This window comes from Aythya marila (assembly GCF_965140915.1).
Source record: "Aythya marila genome assembly, chromosome: 3".
Lineage (NCBI taxonomy): Eukaryota > Metazoa > Chordata > Aves > Anseriformes > Anatidae > Aythya > Aythya marila.
This window is the reverse complement of record NC_139044.1, coordinates 13874012-13894225: the sequence shown is the minus strand read 5'-3', so window position 1 is coordinate 13894225 and position 20214 is coordinate 13874012. Positions and strand designations below refer to the sequence as shown.

The 20214-nt window shown below is 43.8% G+C and overlaps 2 protein-coding genes across 5 annotated transcripts in view; both read right to left on the bottom strand.

The window, feature by feature from the left end:
* Nucleotides 1-32: 32 nt before the first annotated feature.
* Nucleotides 33-15274, bottom strand: SEC23B (SEC23 homolog B, COPII coat complex component). Its single transcript, XM_082755778.1, has 20 exons — nt 15140-15274; nt 14742-14977; nt 13691-13748; nt 12943-13029; nt 12493-12729; nt 12147-12232; nt 11212-11356; nt 10522-10680; nt 9575-9690; nt 8655-8778; nt 8098-8178; nt 7651-7740; nt 7056-7162; nt 6726-6879; nt 5241-5318; nt 4798-4959; nt 3914-4000; nt 2331-2486; nt 1264-1329; nt 33-436 (listed from the first exon to the last, which is right to left on the bottom strand). The coding sequence occupies exons 2-20, from the start codon at nt 14960-14962 to the stop codon at nt 347-349; spliced, it is 2304 nt and encodes a 767-aa protein (XP_082611904.1). The 5' UTR covers nt 14963-14977; nt 15140-15274; the 3' UTR covers nt 33-346.
* A 2453-nt stretch (nt 15275-17727) lies between these two features.
* Nucleotides 17728-20214, bottom strand: part of POLR3F (RNA polymerase III subunit F) — a 25576-nt gene continuing 23089 nt past the window's right edge. For all 4 annotated transcript variants that reach the window (XM_082757465.1, XM_082757464.1, XM_082757466.1 and 1 more), the window contains one exon: nt 17728-19680. In XM_082757465.1, the coding sequence (XP_082613591.1) occupies nt 19603-19680 (78 nt within the window). In that variant the 3' untranslated portion in view covers nt 17728-19602. The remainder of the gene's footprint in view (nt 19681-20214) is intronic.

Genomic DNA, 20214 nt, shown 5'->3' with positions numbered 1-20214 from the left:
CATCACCGCCACGTATAACAACCCAGTTTTATTTTTCGTTATTGCAGGTTGCTAAAATACACCGTTTAAAAGCAAAGAATGTTACAACATAAGGTAAAGACTGCTAAGGGCTACTTCAGCTCTAATTACAGTATGAAAGATGTGGAGTGAACAACAGAGACAAAAAGGAATACAAATAAATTAATATCTAAAAGGGCAAAGTACAAAACTCTCCCCCCATATTTATTTCATTCAGTATTTAAAAACCGTATTCTAAAAGAGAAGGAAATGTAAATAGATTGTTCCACTTTTGTCATCACCATGATCCACGTAACTCTTCTGTTCTCGCTTCTCTGTTCGATCCAAGTCATGATGCACTGGACACTGCCAGCTTCTTCAGGTGGTCCATGAACACCTGGAGGCTAACATCATCTGTCAGGATTGGAGCTCCTGATTCCTGCAAACAAATTAAAAAAATAATGAGTCTCAAATAGCACCAGGGACTAACTGAAACCAAATCAGAAGTCAGCAGTCTACTAACACTGATCACCTATTAAATCAATCACCTTTTCCTTATAAAGGGCAGACCTACTCAAAAGACACCACTCTTTGACAACTGCACTGACAACATCCTTCCATGCCGTCTGCACCTACAGCAAAAAAGCCTCTTCTTTCTAAAGCAATAGGAAGTTTCCTGCCCAAAGCTCTACACATACAAGAATATAAATACCTGTTATTTGCAGAAAAATTAGGTATGTATCCGTATACTAGTTACTTCTTACAAAACAATACACTGTTTCCTAAGCACAAAATGCCGAAAACAGGGGGGATGGGTTCCACCAAAGAACAGAAGCAGGAGTTTTGCCATCTACACTTGAAAATTCTATTCTGAATATCTTGTCATGTAGCGCTCCCACCAGTACCAACTATCAATAACTATGGACCCAAATAATCATGTTGAATGAAAATTTAACCTTACTAGACAAATCTAGTAAGTCAGTTGTGTCTTCTACATGGTACACCTATAACAATCTCAGCCAGTAATTCCATCATAAATCCTTTGGTGCATAGAAGTGACCTTGCTGCTTTGTGCTGCAAAGCACTGTAAAGTTTTCAAATCCAACCACAGATGTCTTGCAAAAAGCTGTTAGGTGAGAGCAGGACAAACATAGCCAGTTTGTGGCCAAATAGCATGTGATGAAGCAGGACTGCCACTATGCAGACAAATACGTAGATGTACATTTTACAGCATTTCTAAACATAAGCAGCTCTTCCATTGCTTACCTGGCCCCATGCATAGAGGTTATTGTGGGTCTGAGAAGGGTTCACTTTAGACAAGAGGAACCGGGCCTATTAAAACAAAACATGGGAAAACTGTTTTTACAGAAGGGCAGCCTTGTCAGCTTTCATAAGACTTACCACCTTAGATACATGAATAGCGATTTTCCTCTGCTTTTACAAGCAAGATGATAGTTTAACTTAAACAGGTTTGAAGTTCAGAAATAGCCCTACTCCAAAGACAATTTTACTGAACTTAAAACTTGGGGCATCTTCCTGTTGTCTGAAAAAGAAAACTGCAAGTTCTGCTAATTGCATTATCTACTGAGTAACAGCAGGGAAGGGAGTTTACCACCAGGTGGTGGCAGCTCCCTATGGGCGCCTCCATTTCGAAAGCAAGGATGTCACCTTGAAGGTCTGCCCAAGGGACATAGCTCTGCTGCAGCAAGCGGTGCCTGCTTGGCAGGGCAGCTCTGGTTCCACGTGACACAGCCACGTCACCAGAAGCGTCCCGTGCAAGTCCCCATCTGCATTGCAGAAAAGAGGTCAATGGAGAACCAAGGTAACACTCACAATATCAGAAATTAACACCAAAATTTAGTTTTGGAGTATGGATTCCTGCCTCTTCACCCCTACAAACAACCCAGCCACAGAGAAGCACTGAACTACTGCAGTTCTGGAAAGAACAAAAATAGGAACTATTTTATATCCTCATCTAGCATCCAAGAATAAAAGAACAGATGTTCAATCATTCAGTGTGACTTATGGTCATGGCAAACTAACCGCACTCCCTGTCTTGAGTAAGCTTAGATACGTAGCCAAGTCATTTATTTCCCACCTCTTTTTGGGGGAATAATCCCCCCACCTTCCATTCTCAGATTTCAAAAGCATACATCGAGAGTGACTGGCTTATTAAAAGACAAAAGTGGCTCATGAGAAAATATACAAGCTCTATACTTTTAAAAGCTAAAGTACCACTGTACTTAACTTACAAAACCACTCCTTTTGTAAAGCAGGAAAAGACAGGTATTTGCTTTATTCAACAAAAAGAGTTCCTGAATAAACCTCCTTACCTGACTGCCCCCATGCTCAGTGTGGATGTAACGTGGCATTGGGAATCTAGTCTGCAAGATTTCCTGGGCATCATCCAGCGGGGCTTGCAGTAGGTGCTTGAAGTTTTCATATTCAGGCATGTCTTGGTAACCAGCTTTCTGCCACTGTGCAATAGTCTATTGACAGGGAGGAAGATAAAAAGTGGTAGAGATGTCTACAAGCCTCCCCTTTGTAACTGGGGCTTCTTCAGGCAGAAGATCACACATACTTCCTCTTACAGAATACGAGACAAACAAGCTTTCACTGTTCTGTCAATAATATTGTTTAGTTTCTGTTTGTTCCTTAATTTAAGAAAAGGCACTCAACACAAAACTGGGTAGCAGTCTGTGCAATACAAGAACAATTTGTTCAAAGAAAACTGCAAGCCATTATGTGTCAGCCTGCATTGACATAAAAGTACCAAGAAGCTATAAAATCACTGACATTTGGAATTTGACTTGGTCTTAAATAAAGCAACCACGGTACTACACTATTTTCAAGTGACACTGGTAACTGACAATTGCTCCACACATAGGCAGATCACACACCTCACTCTTCCTTTGTCTAATTTTACCCAGCTGCTGAGTGCGTTACTTCAGAACATTTAAGATATGTAGACACCAGTTAAGGTGACTTTGGGAGATTTATTGTTGTTGACTCCACCATTCTACTGCTCATTTCACTTGCATATCCCTGCTCTCTTCTCAGAGAGAACAAACACTACGTGAAGGAATGTTGGGAGCCAATAATGGAGCTGCTGCAAGCTATCATACCAAAATTTAAGCATTCTAACAACAGTCATTAAATATCAATAGCTCAGTTCAAAAATGAAGGGAAGAGTTAAGACACCTCCTCCAATAAAAAAATAACTAATAGGAATGTTTGACCATAAGCCAAGATGAGTTCATTTAAATTCTAAATTTGATTTCATGTTTAGGTAGAAGAAACTGCATGTGGACTACTCACCAAGCAGGACCAAAAGGATATGAGGGGGGTTAAAAAGATACCAAATAAAAGTGGTATTTCCAGAGAAAGAAGAGGAAAGAAAGCCAGCTTCAAGGCTTTGGATATTGACCTAAATCTGAAGGTTCAGAAGGAGCCTGCACCTAAGTGCTTGTATCAGTGATGATGGAAGGAATGCAGGAGCAGACCTCAAGAGCATCCAATATTTACAAGCAGGAACTGCCAAAATTCATAACTGACTTCTTTCAGAGTAGCAGTATTTAAGTGTCAAAACCCAAGAACCAACTGTGTCACGTATCTGATGAAAAACACTGCAGCTCCCTCTGCCCTGCTGAGTTTCATCCTTCTCTGGCCTTTTCCAGGCATGGCAAGAAAAGTTCACCTGCATTACCAAGCTAACATGACAGCTGTTGCTCACTGCAGAACACATCCATAGCTACTCCAGTAGGGTTTTTGTGCCTTACAACTGGCAACGTGTGTATGACATCGTTATGCTAGCATAGGCTTTGCAAGCAGTTTGTTTTGTACTAACAGTCACATCGTTTGCCTGCATGGCAGGAGGAAGAGTGCAAACAGAGAGCAAGAATGCATTTCACCATACCTCACCAAGGTAAATAACTATCTGGAAGAAGGTATCCATCAGTAGGATTCTGTCAGGAAGAATACTGCTGCTGTCCAAAAGCACCGGCTGCAGAAAACAAAGAAGGTCAGTCACTACTTCACCCTCAGAACTGTATTAACCTTCACAGTTGGGGGGTAACAATTTGCTCAGCCACGTATGTACAGAGGAGACTGCCGAGGGCTGCTCAGCCCATGAGAATGCCTTGCAGAGCACCATCAGCCTCCTGGGGCATCACTGAATGGAGCAGCAGGTCCTCAGCTACTGTACGAAATGTGTGTGAAAGCAATTTCTATGGCTATCAAATTTAGTTTGAAGTGATCTTAAGCAAAAGTTTCAAAAAAAAAAATATACATGGACTCTGGCAAATACTGCCAAGAACGTTTTAAAGTGTTACTCCAGCAGCTTCTGCGTTGCTTTCCTGCCACACTCCACTCAAGGTAGCTGTCAGGGTTTGTCCAGCAGTTTAACAGTACTGCATAAACAGCTGAAAACAAGCAGCTGGTGAGAGATTATGACCTGCAAGGGCTGAGGCTTGCTGACTTACACAGTGGAGGAGGCAGCCTTTGCAGAGAAACAGAATTGCTACTGAGAGCTTCAAGATTCGCCAGGTGTTTGGTTTTTGGTGGTTTTTCTTTGCTGTGTATATGTGTGCGTTTTAAAAGCCTACTGAAAGTATGATTTACATACTGAAAGAAAGCCTATTGAAAATATAATGTATACTTCACATCATCCCAAGTCATCTTCTAGCAATAACCTTGATTTAAAAAAAACACACAGTGGCCTTTTTGACAAACTATCGTTATTCTGACTGAGTGCTCATTGTTTTGGTTTGATCCACCTCTTTCTGTTAAACACAGGCTTACCTCAGGAGGTCCATGGAAAGAATAAGCATAAAGGATGGGCTGGATCATAATGAGAGACTGGGTCAAATCTTGCCTAGCAAAGTGGTGGCGGTAATAAGAAGATTCATCTGGACTGTTATTGAAGACCTGCAGGAATGGGGAGCGTCGCAAATGGAACATGAACTGCAACAGGAAGATGAGTAAGAAGAGCAGTGTCAGTAAGGTTATGCTGAAAGCTCTGTACTTGGAAATTTGTATAGGTGAACAACAAATTCTTTGGAAAAAATCTCCCAGTGAAATCCTCACTACCAGTCATTTGCAGCACTGAACTACAGGACCAGCCCAGCAAAGTCAAAAAGCATCTGTTCCTTCCCCTGGGAATCTGAGGCACGGCACTAGATGCTTTATCACTCTCCCTCACCCTTGCACATTTTTCCCAGAGCTCCAAGAAGATAAATTCTTACCTGAGGATACAAAGAAAATGATTCTGACAATCTGAAGGAGTTGGGATCATCTTTGTTGTACTGTCCAAATTTCTGACACTGTAGGAAGCAAAATGCATACTTTGGTTATATCCCTCTCCCACACACACACACCCCTCAGTACTAACTTTTTTTGAAAGTTTTTTTTTTTTTTTTTAATGTTTTTAAACAGAGCAACCAAGTCATGAATGCAACAAGAAGTAAAATAAGAACAGACTTTAAATTTGCTGTATATGTCAGTGACTTCTGTATCTAACTGGAAGGAGAACGACGACTCACTAAGAAAAATCTAGAGTTTTGAATCTAGATCCAAAGTTATCTGAGAATTAAAGAAATGGTGCTTCTAGTACCATCCATTTTTCCATTGGATCAGGGATACTACATCATACTTAAGCTTTGTACACTACGAAACACTTCTGCATCAACTCTGCTTCCTTCTAGAGCAGAGGCAGACTGGAATTTCACTAACTGCTTCACTGAAAACAGGAAGCATTTTCATTAAATTTCTTTATCAATTTAGAACTTCTTTATCAATGATGACTCCACAATCATTTCAGCATGTGGCACGCCCATGTGTGTTTCAGTGCTCAAATTCCTATTTGACACTGGCTGTTTTTTTCCAGTTTTTGATGTGCCATAACTGTCAGTATCAAATCTGCACACATGTTCAGACAATCCTGGAACAGATTTGGTTTAAGTAATTCCAGCCTGTGAAATCTGAAGACAGAGACAGAACGAGGACACAGGACAATGCCATTAGCTGGGAAGTGACAACTCCTCTCTAGTTGATACTGGTGAGAACCCATCTGAAGGCTGCGTCCAGTCTGAGACTTCCCAGTGCAAGACGTAAGAGGACGTTCTGAAGTGAGCCTAGCAGATGCCACCAAACTGGTCAGGGGCTGGAGCACCCAATGCAGGAACAGAGGCTGAAGCAGCTGAGTTTGTTCAGCCTAGTGAAGAGTGGGACCTGGGGTCATACTGTGCTGTCTGCTGATACCTAGTGGGTAGCTGGAGAAATGGAAATTCTGACTGCATATAATGCAAAAGTAGTAAGTCACAGTAACTGTGATCAAACGTTGGAACGGGCTGTCAAGAAGCAAGACAACTTCCATCCTTGGAGATCTTCAGAACTGACCTGAACAGGACCCAGAGCAACCTGCTGTAATACAAAGCTAGCCCTGCTTGAACAGGGTGCTGAGACCTCCAGAGGTCCCTTCCCACCTGCACCATCACGGTTCCACTATCACTTCTTTCATCTCAGGTTTGGCCCTTTCAGGACAATGAGATGCTTACCTACCCCACCACAAATTTACTGATCATATCATCTTCCAAGTATCACTACAACTACGGGACTGTGATCAGAGCACAATGAAACAACACAACCTGGAAAAAGAAAGGTGTTTTCATTCCAATAGACCCTTTTTATTTGAATTAAGACTGCACCCAACTGCAGCCTACTGGTCTTACCAGTCTGATCAGCTGCCTGTCCAGCCACCGCAGGACATCAGGCCCCTCCTCAGATTCAGCTCTGTACACTCCTAGCCGTGCCATCAGCACAGCAGCTGCTTCCTGGTCAAACGCAGCTTCTATGTGCTGGAGTTGACTCTGTGCATCTGCCCAGCTGAAGGATTAGTAAAGGGTTAGTGCGTTCATTGTCAGCAAAACCCAAACCAGATTTATCCCCCCCATGCCAAATACTCCGTGGCCAATGCATGCAATAAAAGGCTAAAACAATTCCAGCACAGTCTGTGCTGAAGTTTCTGCCATTCTGCCAAAGAACTGGCACAAGATACTCACTTTCTGGCTATGGTGGTGACACGAATGCGTTTCTGTGTACTGGAGTGTTGATACTGAGTGACGAACTGCACTGCCCCTCGGCCTCCCTGAGGAATCGGTGCATTGTGCTGCAAATGAAATAAGGTAAGCCTTCAATACAGGCTGGCTTTGACTTAGCTCTGTACACTACAGGGACAACTCCAGGGCATCAACTGAATAATCATAGAGTAAATTCAAGCTTGAGATGGACAAGAGAAGAGAAAAACATCTGCTTGTGAGCCATCTCATATTACAACTCAGAGGATCAATTCTCCAAGAATTTGAAAGCAATTGTCCTTTTATTCTCCAGAGCACCTAACAGCAAAAAGACTATTTCTTCTTTGCGAATGAATGCCATCAGAAGAAGACAAGAAGAAACAATGCAGTTCTTGTACAAGAATTTGTACAATAAAAACGTCATGCAATTTATGCATATGGAAACAACCTCTAAGAAAATTACTTTGGCACTTTACAGCCATCCATCGAAAACACAAGCAATGCCATTTTGTTTCCTGGCCCTGTTACAACTACTCAGCTTGTAAAAATGAAGACCAAAAAGAGAAAAGCAAGGGCTGACCTGATTTACCACTTCAAAGTAAATGGCCAGAGTTGTGCTGGGATCCAAACTACAAATCTTCCATTGAGATGTTCCTCCAATTCCAAGTTCCTGCACAGAATTGAAAAGAGAAAAGCCTTTTTGTCTGTGGCAGTGGGTAAGGCAAGCCGTTAAATTCCAACCAGAGCTACAAGTCATGGCAGTCCTTCTGCATTTCTTATCTTCCGGGTATGGATTAAGTTACGGAAGGGCATGCAGTTACAAAAAGATTTTATAGGGCAAGAACTTAATCTAGGAAAAAATGCCTTTTCCTTTCCAAATCACTCTTCTTGAATCTCAAGATTCAAGATACACTCTCACATGCTAGCTGACCTCTAGGTCTAGCCAGAAATTTTGCACTGTTTCCTACTTCAGTATAGGTGTGGGTTTTTTTTGTTTGTTTGTTTTCTTACCAGATTGGAAACTTACATTTTCAGAAACACACGGTCCTTTAGCATTCAAGGATACACATGGTCCAATAGCTCCTGCAATTTTCAGCTCCCTAGATGTCTAGAACAAGGTCAAAAAAGTTTTCGAAAAGAAAGTTAGTAGAACAGAACATATAGAGACTGAATCAGCTGCTCAGCTTTGATCAGAAATTTAATATATATGGCTACCAGGGAAAGCACCTTTGAGTACCTTCCCAGGTCACCTACTGCTACAGCTGGTGAACATAGGAGAATCTACATGGCCACATTTTAACAGTGGAGACATATCCATAGTCACCATGAGAGAGTATGAAATGTTGCTTGCTGAGTGAGGAAAAGCAGAATTCAGAATTTTACTTTTAAGAAAGAGGAAAAAATTAATAAACTTTCAAACATAAAACCCTCCACTCAATCCGTTATAGTACTTTTTGCAAAGCAGGCACTACAGCTGACCTCAAACAAGTAGAAAATTCTACCACAGAGATATTTAACCAGCTTTTCCAATCAACAGCACTTGCATTTTCCAATTAATGTCAGCCAATTTAACTGGACTCTCACCTTCACTTCCAAACTTGCACCAAAAGCCATCCGAAAGTCCCCATTGAACCCTTTGTTAAACACGCGCTGGAAGGTCTGCTTGAAGAGAGAAGTGTTGAAGGAGTCTCCCATCACCATGTGTCCTCTAAGAGGAAAACAAAAACAAAACAAAAAAAAAGAAATTGAAACAATTGGAAAACAGAAGTAAACCACAAAGGATACACCCCCCCAACTCTCATGCATGAAAACATGGGCAGAAACTGTTTTAAAAGCATGCATTTGCATAGGTAGAATTCACATTAGAGAACACAGATTAATAAATGCCTCCAAAGCCAGACAAGCTAATGCTCTTTTCCAGCTTGCTTTCTCAATTTATTTCTTGCCATCCTTTCATCTGCCTTAAAAATGCTCAGGGGTTACAAACATCTCAACCCAAAGAGAGCTTTGCTCAGCCTACTTCCCCTGAGAAAGCAAAATGAGCTGTTAAGCAGAGAAAATCTTGCCCACACAAAGAAAGCTTCTGCCCTCCGTGCCTGAAGCTCTGCTCTTCTGATGGTGCCTCAGTCATGCATGCACCACAACGCACGGGATCTACATCCCATCAATTCTGTGAAGGACGCTTGTTACCTCCCAAGGCATTTGAAGGAGGCAGAAGGCGTTTGCAAAAGACATGTTGCACCATGCTTTAGAATACCTTTCTCAAAAGCAGGACATCAAGTTTTCTACCAGCAGTGTTAATTCATGTGCTACTGTGAGACTTCAGAAATGTGGACTGGGATCAGGGAAACTTTGCCATATAACTCCTGGCAAATTCAAACCACAGTTTAGAATAAAATGACAAAAATCTCTCCCTTTTGTCTTGCAAACTAGCTGCTTTCTGAACCATTCTCCCCCTCCAAAAAATGCAGGTGCCACCTTTGTGTTTCCTGCCGTGAACATACCCCGTGAGGTTTGCACAACATTTCATCTCCAGCAGTCCGGTCTGATCCAGGGCACAGGCGTAGATGTCGATGCAGTGCCCGTTGGCTGCAGTGCGGTTGGCCAGAGTCTCATAGTGCTGGGGAGAAAAGACAACACCACAGTTTTAGGACGCTGCATCAGGCAATGTCTCTTCTGCTCTCCAGCCGAGGCCAACACATTGAGGTACAAAGCACAAATGAAACCAATAGCAGGAGTGTAAAGGTAAACGGCTGTCTGCCTGAGCACACTTCTCCTTCCTAGGGTGTCTCCCTTGGATAAGCTTGAATTGCAAGTCACAGGTACAGAGAAGACATGAACTGCTACCCTCATCCACACACAGGCTCTTTATCTGTGATAACATACAAGAAATTCAAAGGTTTCTAGCTGATAGTAAAGAGGGCACGTATGATACTGCTTCCTCTAAGCTGCCAGGCACATCTCGCGCCTGAAATTTTGACTGTTCTTTCATATGTCAAGAGACAAAGCAACCTTTGAGGAAGCTACCAGATCTTGGGAGTACAGGCTTTATTTTATCCTCCTCCCTGAAGGAGATTCAAAGATCTCCACCCACCACGAGCTAGGAAGTAGCACTGAAATACTTCTCTGGGAAGGCACAAGTCCAGGCTGCAGAAGTAACTAACAGCAAGTCTCTTTCACCGTTCCCTTGACCTTAATACAAAGAAAAACTCGTACATTTCATGGACACATACAAACATACGTATGTTGTATATGTAACAGACATACCATTCCCATATCAAGAAAATGGGATGTTTGTTCCCTGAAGAAGGATATTGGACAGCTGTCTACATGGGCTTATGTCACGTCCCAACACTCACAACACCATTTTTGTCTTTACACACACACTGTGCCATGCAACAAGCCTAAGCTGCTGCCAGTGGCTTTGCCCCCAGCTGACACCAGCACCTACTTTGGTGGCCTTCTTCATGAACCTTGCGTTGTCCTTCTCGATGTCATGCCACGAACGAATGGGTGTCTTCAGTTCATCTCCCACCACCATGCCCGGTCCCTGCGTTGGAGGCCCACCTGTAAATAGCATTATTCTGGCCCCTGTGTTTGGAAACGTGCCCTAAAATAAAAATAAGGCCTTACATTAGCGAGCAGGGAGAGTAAAAGGGTGTTTAAAACAGACAACACTTTATTTAGAGGAGCATCTGCTTGCTCTTCTGCAATATCATTAGGAACTGATCGCTGTTACAGGCAGCCTTGACAAACAGCAATGCATTTCCTGTCAGGCACCCTCTGGTTTAGGCTCAAGCTACATCAAGCGTCACAACAGGAAGCAGGCAGTTTCTGTTCTTTCTACATATATCTCAGATGACCCTCAGATAAGCCCAGTACATGCAATCGACTCCACGTGGCCATATGCACAAGGATCGGACACCTTTAAACACCTGCGTTTTCTGTAATGTAATTTACATTTAATGTAAATTCCCAGCCCACTCTGCACCAGCTGGCGCTAACTCTTGTCAAATGCCAGTAGAGACGAAACGCATCGCTGTGTCCCAATGTAAAGGGGCCACAAACCAAGCTGGACTGGGACCTGCACGTGTCTCAGCAAAGACAGCTCATCTCAAAGAAACAGCAGCAGCAAGAGTACCTCTAACAAGCCAACAGCAATCGAAAGAGCTACTCCAGTGGAACGTAAAGGCCTCTTTCCCTGGGTCACTGGCCACGGGTCCCTTTGCAGTTCTCCCAAGAGATCTGTTAAATTCATGTCAATCTTATGAACTGGTTGCAGAAACCTGAAAAAAAAATAAAATAAAATGAAATGTTTTCCTGCTTACAAATCCCTTCAGTTTAAGAGAAGAAAAGTGCCTCTGTTCCTTGCACACTTAAATTGCACTGAGACAGAGTTATCAGAAGCAAAAAGTCATGTGGCACACTCCTACATGTACAAACTTTCCAAGATAACAGGCCTGGGCAAAATAACAGAACTGACCAAAGCAAGTCATCGGGAACCAATGAGAAAGCAAAAAACACACAAAGCATAGGAAAGGGACTTCACTGGTGATTTTGTATACCAAAACACATTGAAAATGAGGAACTGAGGAAGAAAACACCACGTTCAACAAAGGCAAATACAGCTTCATTGTTCACGGTCACTGCCTGCCAGCCAATCATTTTTTGGACTTGATTGGGCAACGAACAGAAGGTGACATGTAGACGTGTTACTCAAACAAGGTCCCTGTTGGCTGGTGAACCAAAAGACCTTGCTCTAAACACATACAACCCCTAAGCAATAAATATGGGTTCCAAAGACTGCTACCTTATATTTTTCAAGTAGCAATCCAGCCCAAATGGCAATTACATTCTTGCAACTGCAAAACCAAGATACTACAGGAGCCTAAAACATAGCTCTAGTAAATCCCATCCACACATATCCCATGATGGAGGGAAATAACTGTGACAAGACAACACCATTTAAGTTATCTTACAAAAAAATCCTCTTAGGAAACCTAGGTTTAGAAGTGTGATCCCAAAGGGTCATAAAACATCTTCCCTGATCTTCTGCTGTGTTGTTGTAGCACTTACCTGCTTGAAATAGCAGGTTGCTCCTGAGTCTGAAGAGGTCTTCCTTGTTGAATGGGGACAGCTGGCCTTGAAAGCCCAAGCATATCCTACAGAACAGAAGAAAAAAGGTTTAGGAAATTAGGAAATCATCAATAGATCAATCATGCAAGATATAAACATTCTATCTTGGACAAGCTTCTAAACATTCACAATGACAAAAAGACATAGGAGGCACTGGGAAGGTAATGACATAACAAATAATAAAGAGCACTGAACCTTCTTTCCTCCCTCAGAGCTTGAAAGACAGCAGTGGTGTCAACAGAGCTAAGAGGAACAAGCCACTGGCCTGACAGATGGCAGGACATACCTGTATTTGCTTAGCCGTCAGGTCTTTCGTGCCCCTAAACACGTAGCTCTTGGAAATCCCTTCACAGCTCAGTTCGTGAACCTGGACCATTCTGCCAAAAGTGATAAGCCCCACCAGAGCATCAGCAGGCAGCAGACTCAGGGACATCTGGAGGGACTCCTTCAGCGCCTGCAAGTCCTCCTCTTCCAAGCACGTGTCAACAACATACAGGAAGATCAACGGTGTCTGTGGACCTCGCTGGTGTGGAAAGAGATGGGTTTACTACGCATGTACACATGCTAGGTGACACTTCTTATCATGACTCCAGTCAAAAGAATAAAATGAGCCCTATCTTAAGCATCTTACGTAAGTCATACTTATTTCCATTACCTTAATTAAAACAAATACATACAACAGATATCACCAACAAGACAGTTCTGGGGGCTGCAAACTTGCCTATGACTCGCTTACCTGCACAATGTATTCAATTGTTGAAAACTGAGGCATAAGCTCTGCTGGTTGATTGACTTCAGATATGCCTGCATACGCTGGAGGGAACTGAAAAACAGAACCAAAAATTAGGACAAGGAATTTGCAGGGCAGAAATGTAGGGCCCTCCTCTGCAGTACAGAGGCTGCCCTGCTTGTGATGGGGTTGTTCAATCCTATTTACTACCACCACGCCAATCTGATTAATTCATGACAAGAGCCCGGCTTTCCTAATATTGCTGCTTTCCTAAGCACAGATATTGGTGGCAAGCAGTAGAGACAGCTACTCACTCACCCCACTCTAAGTGAAAGAGTGAAAGGCAGGACTAAAGCAGTAGCCATGTGTTAGCAAAAAAACGTTTAACCATGCAACGTTTTCTAATGGCAAAAGCCTTCCCAAACCTACTAAGTTTCATACTTGGCAAGAACAGTAAATGTCAAGTGCAAAAAGAACCACACTGGAAACACATGTGAAAAAAGAGCTAAACAGCTCGCTCTTTTGTGTGCCCTCCATGCTGGTAAAATCGACAAAAATGTTGAAAACAGGCAAAATGTCACATAAAACAGGATCATTAACAAGTACTCTGGCCTGGGTTCATTAAGGGAAAAAGGCCAAGGGATGAAATCTAGAGAGGTGGAATTTCTGCTCTTTTTAACATCCTTTGCCAGGGGAGGCCATCAATAAAACACTCAATGAAAACATAAGAAGGCTGAGGCTGTTTTCAACATACCTGATTTCTCTGAAAACAGAAGTTACAAGCCCAGAGCTTGGCCCGATAGTCAACCTGGCTGCAGGGAAAAGGCAAGGCATTAGTACAACTGCAGGAACAACCTTACAGCCCAGTTTCACAGTTATCTACAGTGCTTCATGGCACTGAGGAAGAAACAAAACAACAGATGCTACAGCTTGAATGACAGGGTTGTAGCGATTCAGACTCTTGTTCTAATGTCAGAAAGGCTGTTAGCTCAGCCAGCCTGGCTGCTTCCAGGCTTGTCAGCATGAGGGACCACCAACAGCTCTCTGAAGCTTCAGCTTTGGTAGACAAAAGTTTATGTCTTATTATTCTTTCACTACGCTTGGGCCTATCTCAGTGATCCCGTTGTTTGTATAGCTGCAGCACACAAGTGCTCCAGTCACAGAGCAGCAGGAGCCACCCACCCACATCCTGTATAAACGCAGAACAAACTGCACCGAGGAGTTTACTCTCCTCAGCCCAATACATACAATAACTGCTAGTGCAGTAAAGCCTGACCATATTCTTATTTCATGGCTTTGATCTCTTCCTACTTCCTCTAACTAGTTTCCTTCCTTTTTCCTCAGCCTGATGCTACGCTCCACGTAAGCATAATCACCATGTGATTTTGGGACAAAGATTTCATCTTAAATTCTTAGGAAAACCGCAAAGATAACCTAGATGCTCGTATTGGAGACAACCCACGACTAATAGGATGTGTATAAAACCAGGAAACTAAATGAACGCCGTGGCCCAGAGGACAACGTCAATATAACCAGCATTTTCGTTTGTTCATTTCATCATTTACCACAAAGTTCTCTGGGATGGTAACAGGATTGGTTGTTTTCATGTTACCTTCAGCTTAACAGCCCTCCTGAAGACAATCCTCTCTCTTCAGGTTCTGGCATTTAACACACCCAGCGTGCTTTTACCAGACTCACTACAACTACACGAAGAACGCTGACAAGCGCCAGGCTGAGGAAAAGGAGGAATGAGGCAGATGAGGATAACGCCTCTCTCCCAGCATCCCCAGCCGAGCGCCACGTACCAGAGCGGGTTGAGCACCGCTTTGCAGGTGGGCCTGCTGCACAGCACCGGCTCGTACTGCAGCGGCGGCAGGTCGGGGCGCTCCTTCAGCGGGGTGAGGAGGCAGGCGAGGGGCACCACCATGCGCGTGGCCTCCAGCCGGCTGGAGGGCCAGACGTTCCAGCTGAAGCGCACGCCGTCGCGCTCCTCATTCTGCTGGATGAACTCCAGGTAGGTCGCCATGGGGCTGCAGCAGCTCTGGAAGGAACGAAGCAAGTTGACTAAAAACTCACCAAAACCAGCAAAGAAACACGAAAATCCCACAGTCGATGCCCAAACGTGAGGTGGGCGCTGTTGCGAGGCCGTGAGGAGGCTGTGGAGCCCCCTCCTCGCCGCCCACCCGCCCTGCCCTCACCTCACCTCAGCGCTCCCGGCCGCTGACGCCCGGTCCCGGCAGGCCCCGCTCCGCCGGTAAGGCCAGCTCAGCGGGACGCCGCCTGCCCGCACACAAGATGGCGGCGCCGGCACGCCCCGCCGGCATCTTGCTTAAGGGCACCCGCCCGTCGCACAGCGTTCCGAAAGGGGTGACCACAACAAACGTGGCGGCGGCGGCGTCGGGAGGCCATCTTGGCTAAGGGTAGAGGGCGAATGGAGGGAAATGGGTGCCCTTAGTAAATATGGGGGAGGCGGCGTCCGCTCCCTCACGGGCACTGCTGGGCTGGCTGGGGGGCGGAGGAGGAAGGGGCTGGCTGAGGGGATGACGAAAATTCCCCGTAGCAGCGCACTCCTAGGCGTGGCGTTACACTTGGGTGCTTTTTTTTTTTTTTCTTCCTGTTTTCTGGCCCCTCTGCCAGCGTTAGGTTCACTAAAGCACTTAGCAAGTACCGCGAGCTGGCGCACGGAGCAGAATCCCAAAGCCCCGTGTTCATACACAGGCTGCCACCAAAAATCCCAGCTACAATTTTCCCACTCTGTTTACCTGGAGCAATCAGCCAGCTCAAAAATAGAGGGATGGCGGGGTATAAGCCTCCATCTGTTCCATGTTTAACAACCCCAAGGAGAACACTTCGAACTCGGCTTCCTCCCATCCCCACCCAACAGACCTCCACAGCAGCACCGAGTACAATAATTAACAGCTGGACTTGATGACCTGAGGGGTCTTTTCCAAGCTAAACGATTCTAATCAACTTTTTGAGGGAGCAAGTGAACCTTTTCAGCAGAAACAGACCATCCGTGGCATGCCTTGTGGGACATACACGTTTGTCCCCAGGCTCAGCACAGCCGCACCCCTCGCCACTCATCACCCTGACAGATGTTTCCAGCTACAAAAGCAAAAAGCAAAGGGTCTGTGTGGTGTGGAAGGTGCTCCTGCGCGTTAAGGTGTCTACACCCTGTTTCAAAGCATGAAATGTCTGGAATCAATAGGAGACCCTGCTGTCCCCACTCAGTGTGGTTTTCTCCCCAGTACCTGCTCTGCCCGTGGAGGCAAAACAGCAAGCCAGCATTTAAAACTTTTTTCTTTTTCGTCTCAGGGCAGCCATACCAGGAGGAGACAGCAGATGGCACTCGAACAGCACCAGAGGAACAACCACCACTCCACCTCCTGCAAAGGTGAGATGTGTAAGCAAATTAATTAAAAAAAAAAAGAAAAAAAAAATCCAAACAGCCAATCAGCCACAATTTGCTTTAAGCTTGTCATTGTTTTAAACTTTGGACTGTGAAGGCTGGGCACGTTAAACAGTACCTGGCAGCTGTACTTTCTCTCAGTTCACAGTACAGCCTGGCACTGTAGTTAATGTTTCTCTTGGAAACAAAAGCAATCCTGCACTTCATCTCACATTAAAATGGCATTTGGGTGTGACCTCCAACTTGCCTCAGGACTGCTGCTTACCGCTGGGCAAGCTGCACACCATAGGGCTCATAGGAACGGGACTGAGCTCTCCAACACAAGAGGTTGAGCATCATCAGATGAACAACCATCGTGCATAACACCTCCAGCAGCAGCGAGACGTATCAGCAGAGTACGCCTGCTACGTGTGCTCTCTTGTTATGAGGCTAACATAAAGAAAGGAGCAGCTTGTGCTTCCTTCCCAGGGCAAGATGTTTTGGTGGTGATGTGTTTTGGTGTTCAGTACTACAGCTAGTATAACGTCCTTAAAACATTACATTTCATATCACATTTTAGTGGGGATAGCTTTGCCGGGTAGGAGGAAAAAAAAATGAAGGAAGCCAGGGAGGAAAAAAGAATATTAATGTTACCTTTTGGTATTTATTCTCTTTTTAAACAGGCTGATAGGTCAGACGGGTTCATGAAGATCCTGGGTGACAAAGATCATTCTTCTTATTTAGACAGATCAGAGATTCCTATTCTACAGGTAGGAAAGTGAAATTGCTTTACTTTTCTATATAGGCATATTTTTTCCAAATTTGACAAGTCTTCTAACAACCGCAATGCTAAGAAGGTTCAAGGACCACAAAGATAAGGTCACCTAAACCAGATAAACCCAGTATAAATGAGCCAGAATTTAAAGGGCTTAATAGACCAACTCTCCACTTCCTAAATCTGTTCACTGACAACAAACTCTCTGTCCTTTTTCTTATTGCCAGTGAATATGGTCACACCACAAAGTGACACACTTGCATGATAAGGATGTGTCGTTTCCCTGAAAGCTGTCTTCTAGCTGAAGCAGAGCACAAACAATTTGTGTTATCTCTGCAGCAGCAGGATGCAGACCCTGTTGTGTTAAGTCATCTTTGAGAGCAGGAAGACAAAGGCAATCCCAGCCCCAAACCTCAAACTACCTTTGGCCACATAAAGGATGTCTGAAGCATCCTTTATGCTAAGTCATTTATGTTAAGACTCCTTTCAGTGAAGCATTTTTCTCAGGCTTCAGTGCGCTGAGGGGTTAAAGGCAGCAGAGAAAGAACAAATATAGTAATTTCACCCCCACACCTCTTTTTTGACAACACTTCTGCCTCTGTGGAGAGGTGCATCCCTGTCACATCAAGCAAGAGACAACACTACGACAAAAGAGACAGTCGTGGGCACTCACACTAGCTAACACCATAGTCATTCCCCAGATGTGCCAGTTTGTCATCCTAGCTGTCTGCTCCAGTCTAAGACATCATGCCTGGCTGCCTCTGTATATATACATTCCCTTTATGGGACAGCAAATACATTTATTTTTTTATTCCTTGCACAGAACCTACCAGCATTAGCCTTCTGCCCACAGTCCATGTTATAAGCAAAGGTGCTTGACCATTGCCCTCCCAACAAAGCGTCCAGGAGGGCTTATATTCAGATGGAGTTCTGAAAACAGCTAGATGCAGCAGGTCCACTGTTGTGCTCAACCCCACTAATCATTTGCCAGCACTGTGAGGCTAACACAAAGGTACTGGGTGGTTGTGTAGACATCCAGCAAGGCTAAGCCATAGGAAACAAGTTGTACTGGGACCAGGCTCTCCACAATGTTTACTTGTGTACAGTGCCCTGCCCACAAGTACTTCATCCCAGCCCTCTGGTTATTCTGGATGGCAGAGAGCTGGCTGTACCATATACGCACAGTATTATAACTCCTGAAAAAGATGACTTCTCAAGATGTTGCTTGATTACAGATTAAGGAAGAGGTGATGTAACTAGTTAGCATAACAGTTGGTACAAAAGTCTATTTACTTCCAAAGCAGGATTTGAACCATACTTCCAAAGAGTGTCACGCCTCTGATACTGCCAGATATCCATAGAGAGCTGTGTCTAGTTTCCTCAAAGAACACATCCGTGTTCCAGCATGCCTTGGGCCACTATCAAGGGCAATAGGCTTATTACAACACAATTTATAAGTTATTGCCAATTCATCAGTCCAGAGACGCACGGAGGAGCCAGGGAGGCTGTGCTTACAAGAAACACAAATTGGCTCCACATCACAGGAAGAGAAGCTCATGTTTTTTGATGATGTGCCAGTATCGTGCCTCTCTCAGATCACAAACCAAGGCCAGGGGCCATATTTATGTACAAACAGCTGTCACTGGCATCTTTGGCAACCCTGAGGGCGTTCAGACAGTCTATAAAAGTTTTCCCTGTACCTGTAGTATCAGGTCAGAGGAACTGTTTCTCTTCTGGAAAACACATCTTTACAGAATACTTAAAATCAAAATCTCAGCTGATGTGTGTATATAATGCAGCTGCCAGAACACAGCAACACAGATTAGATGATCCTCTAGCCATCAGATGAAGGAATAAATAAAGATACATCACCAGATAATGACAGCAGTGGAGATAACGACGCACAAAAATACGTAAGACAAATCAAACAGCGTTTTAATGATAAATTAGCAGGTAAGAAAGATGGTGAAGAATCAATGAGTTCTATTTAACATATTTAAGATTTTTCCCACATTAGATTTTTAGCTTCCAATTAGATGGTAGCTATCATGGGGAAAAAAAAGCGTCAGCTTTAGGACTTAAGCTCCCATCAGCAGCATTAGTCGGAATGCAAAGTTTGGGATCTCATTCTTGGCAACACTCACCAGCAAGTTTTTCTGATCAGCTGATGACTTATTTTCTCTCATTTTAAGTAAATGTCAGCAGAGTACTCAACACAGTCCTTGAAAGTGACACATCACCACCCGGTTCTATGACATTTTTCAAGTCACACACATTTTTGTACAAGAATGGATCTGTTTTCACTTCAGCCTTGATCTTCAGTCCTGGTTTGAATTTCAGTCCTCTCACAGGACACACAATTGATGTGTTGCTGCTTCATGTTTACTTGAAAAACAAGGAACTTGAAGGTGTTCACAAATTTGGAAGTCCACTTCTAAAAAAGCAAGCTGCTTTGTCACCTTGGCTATATGGAATGAATCCAGTTTACAGTTTTTCTTGCACCTTAATACTCCAGCCACTCTGTCATATAAATACAGTTCGATGGAGAAATCTCACCACCTTCATGGCAATCATCAAAAACCTGGGAAAGAAAGCCCTGTGTCAGTGGAGTAATTGTGTACATCAAGCATGACTGAACTAGAAATAGCATGGTCTTGTGTTTTCTGCTCCTCTCCCTGTAGAAAAACAGTAGTCTACCGCAGGACAAAGTATAGGAAGTCCAATACCAGTTCTGAGGAAGAATAATGTGAGCATAGCAAAGCAGAACAGACCCCACTGTAGTAAATGATGCAAACAGACATGCCTGGCAAGTTTCACCCACGTATCAGTTCAGGATCCATTTAGAAAAGACCAAAAGCTAAACAGAAGTTAGCTTATTAAGATATAAATAGGTGGAAAAAAAAAATTCAGGATCAGATAAGAAGTTATATTTTGGAACAGGCTGGACTTGAAAGCACCCTGTTACATACAGTAAGGGAAAGAGACAGCATGTAAGTAGGAAACATCCTGGTATAAACTCAAGGCTGCCCCTTACATTAAGATGCTAAATGATACTCATGAGCATAGCTGGCTTAGAAATCCACAAGGAGCACTCACAGGCGTAACCCTGATTTAC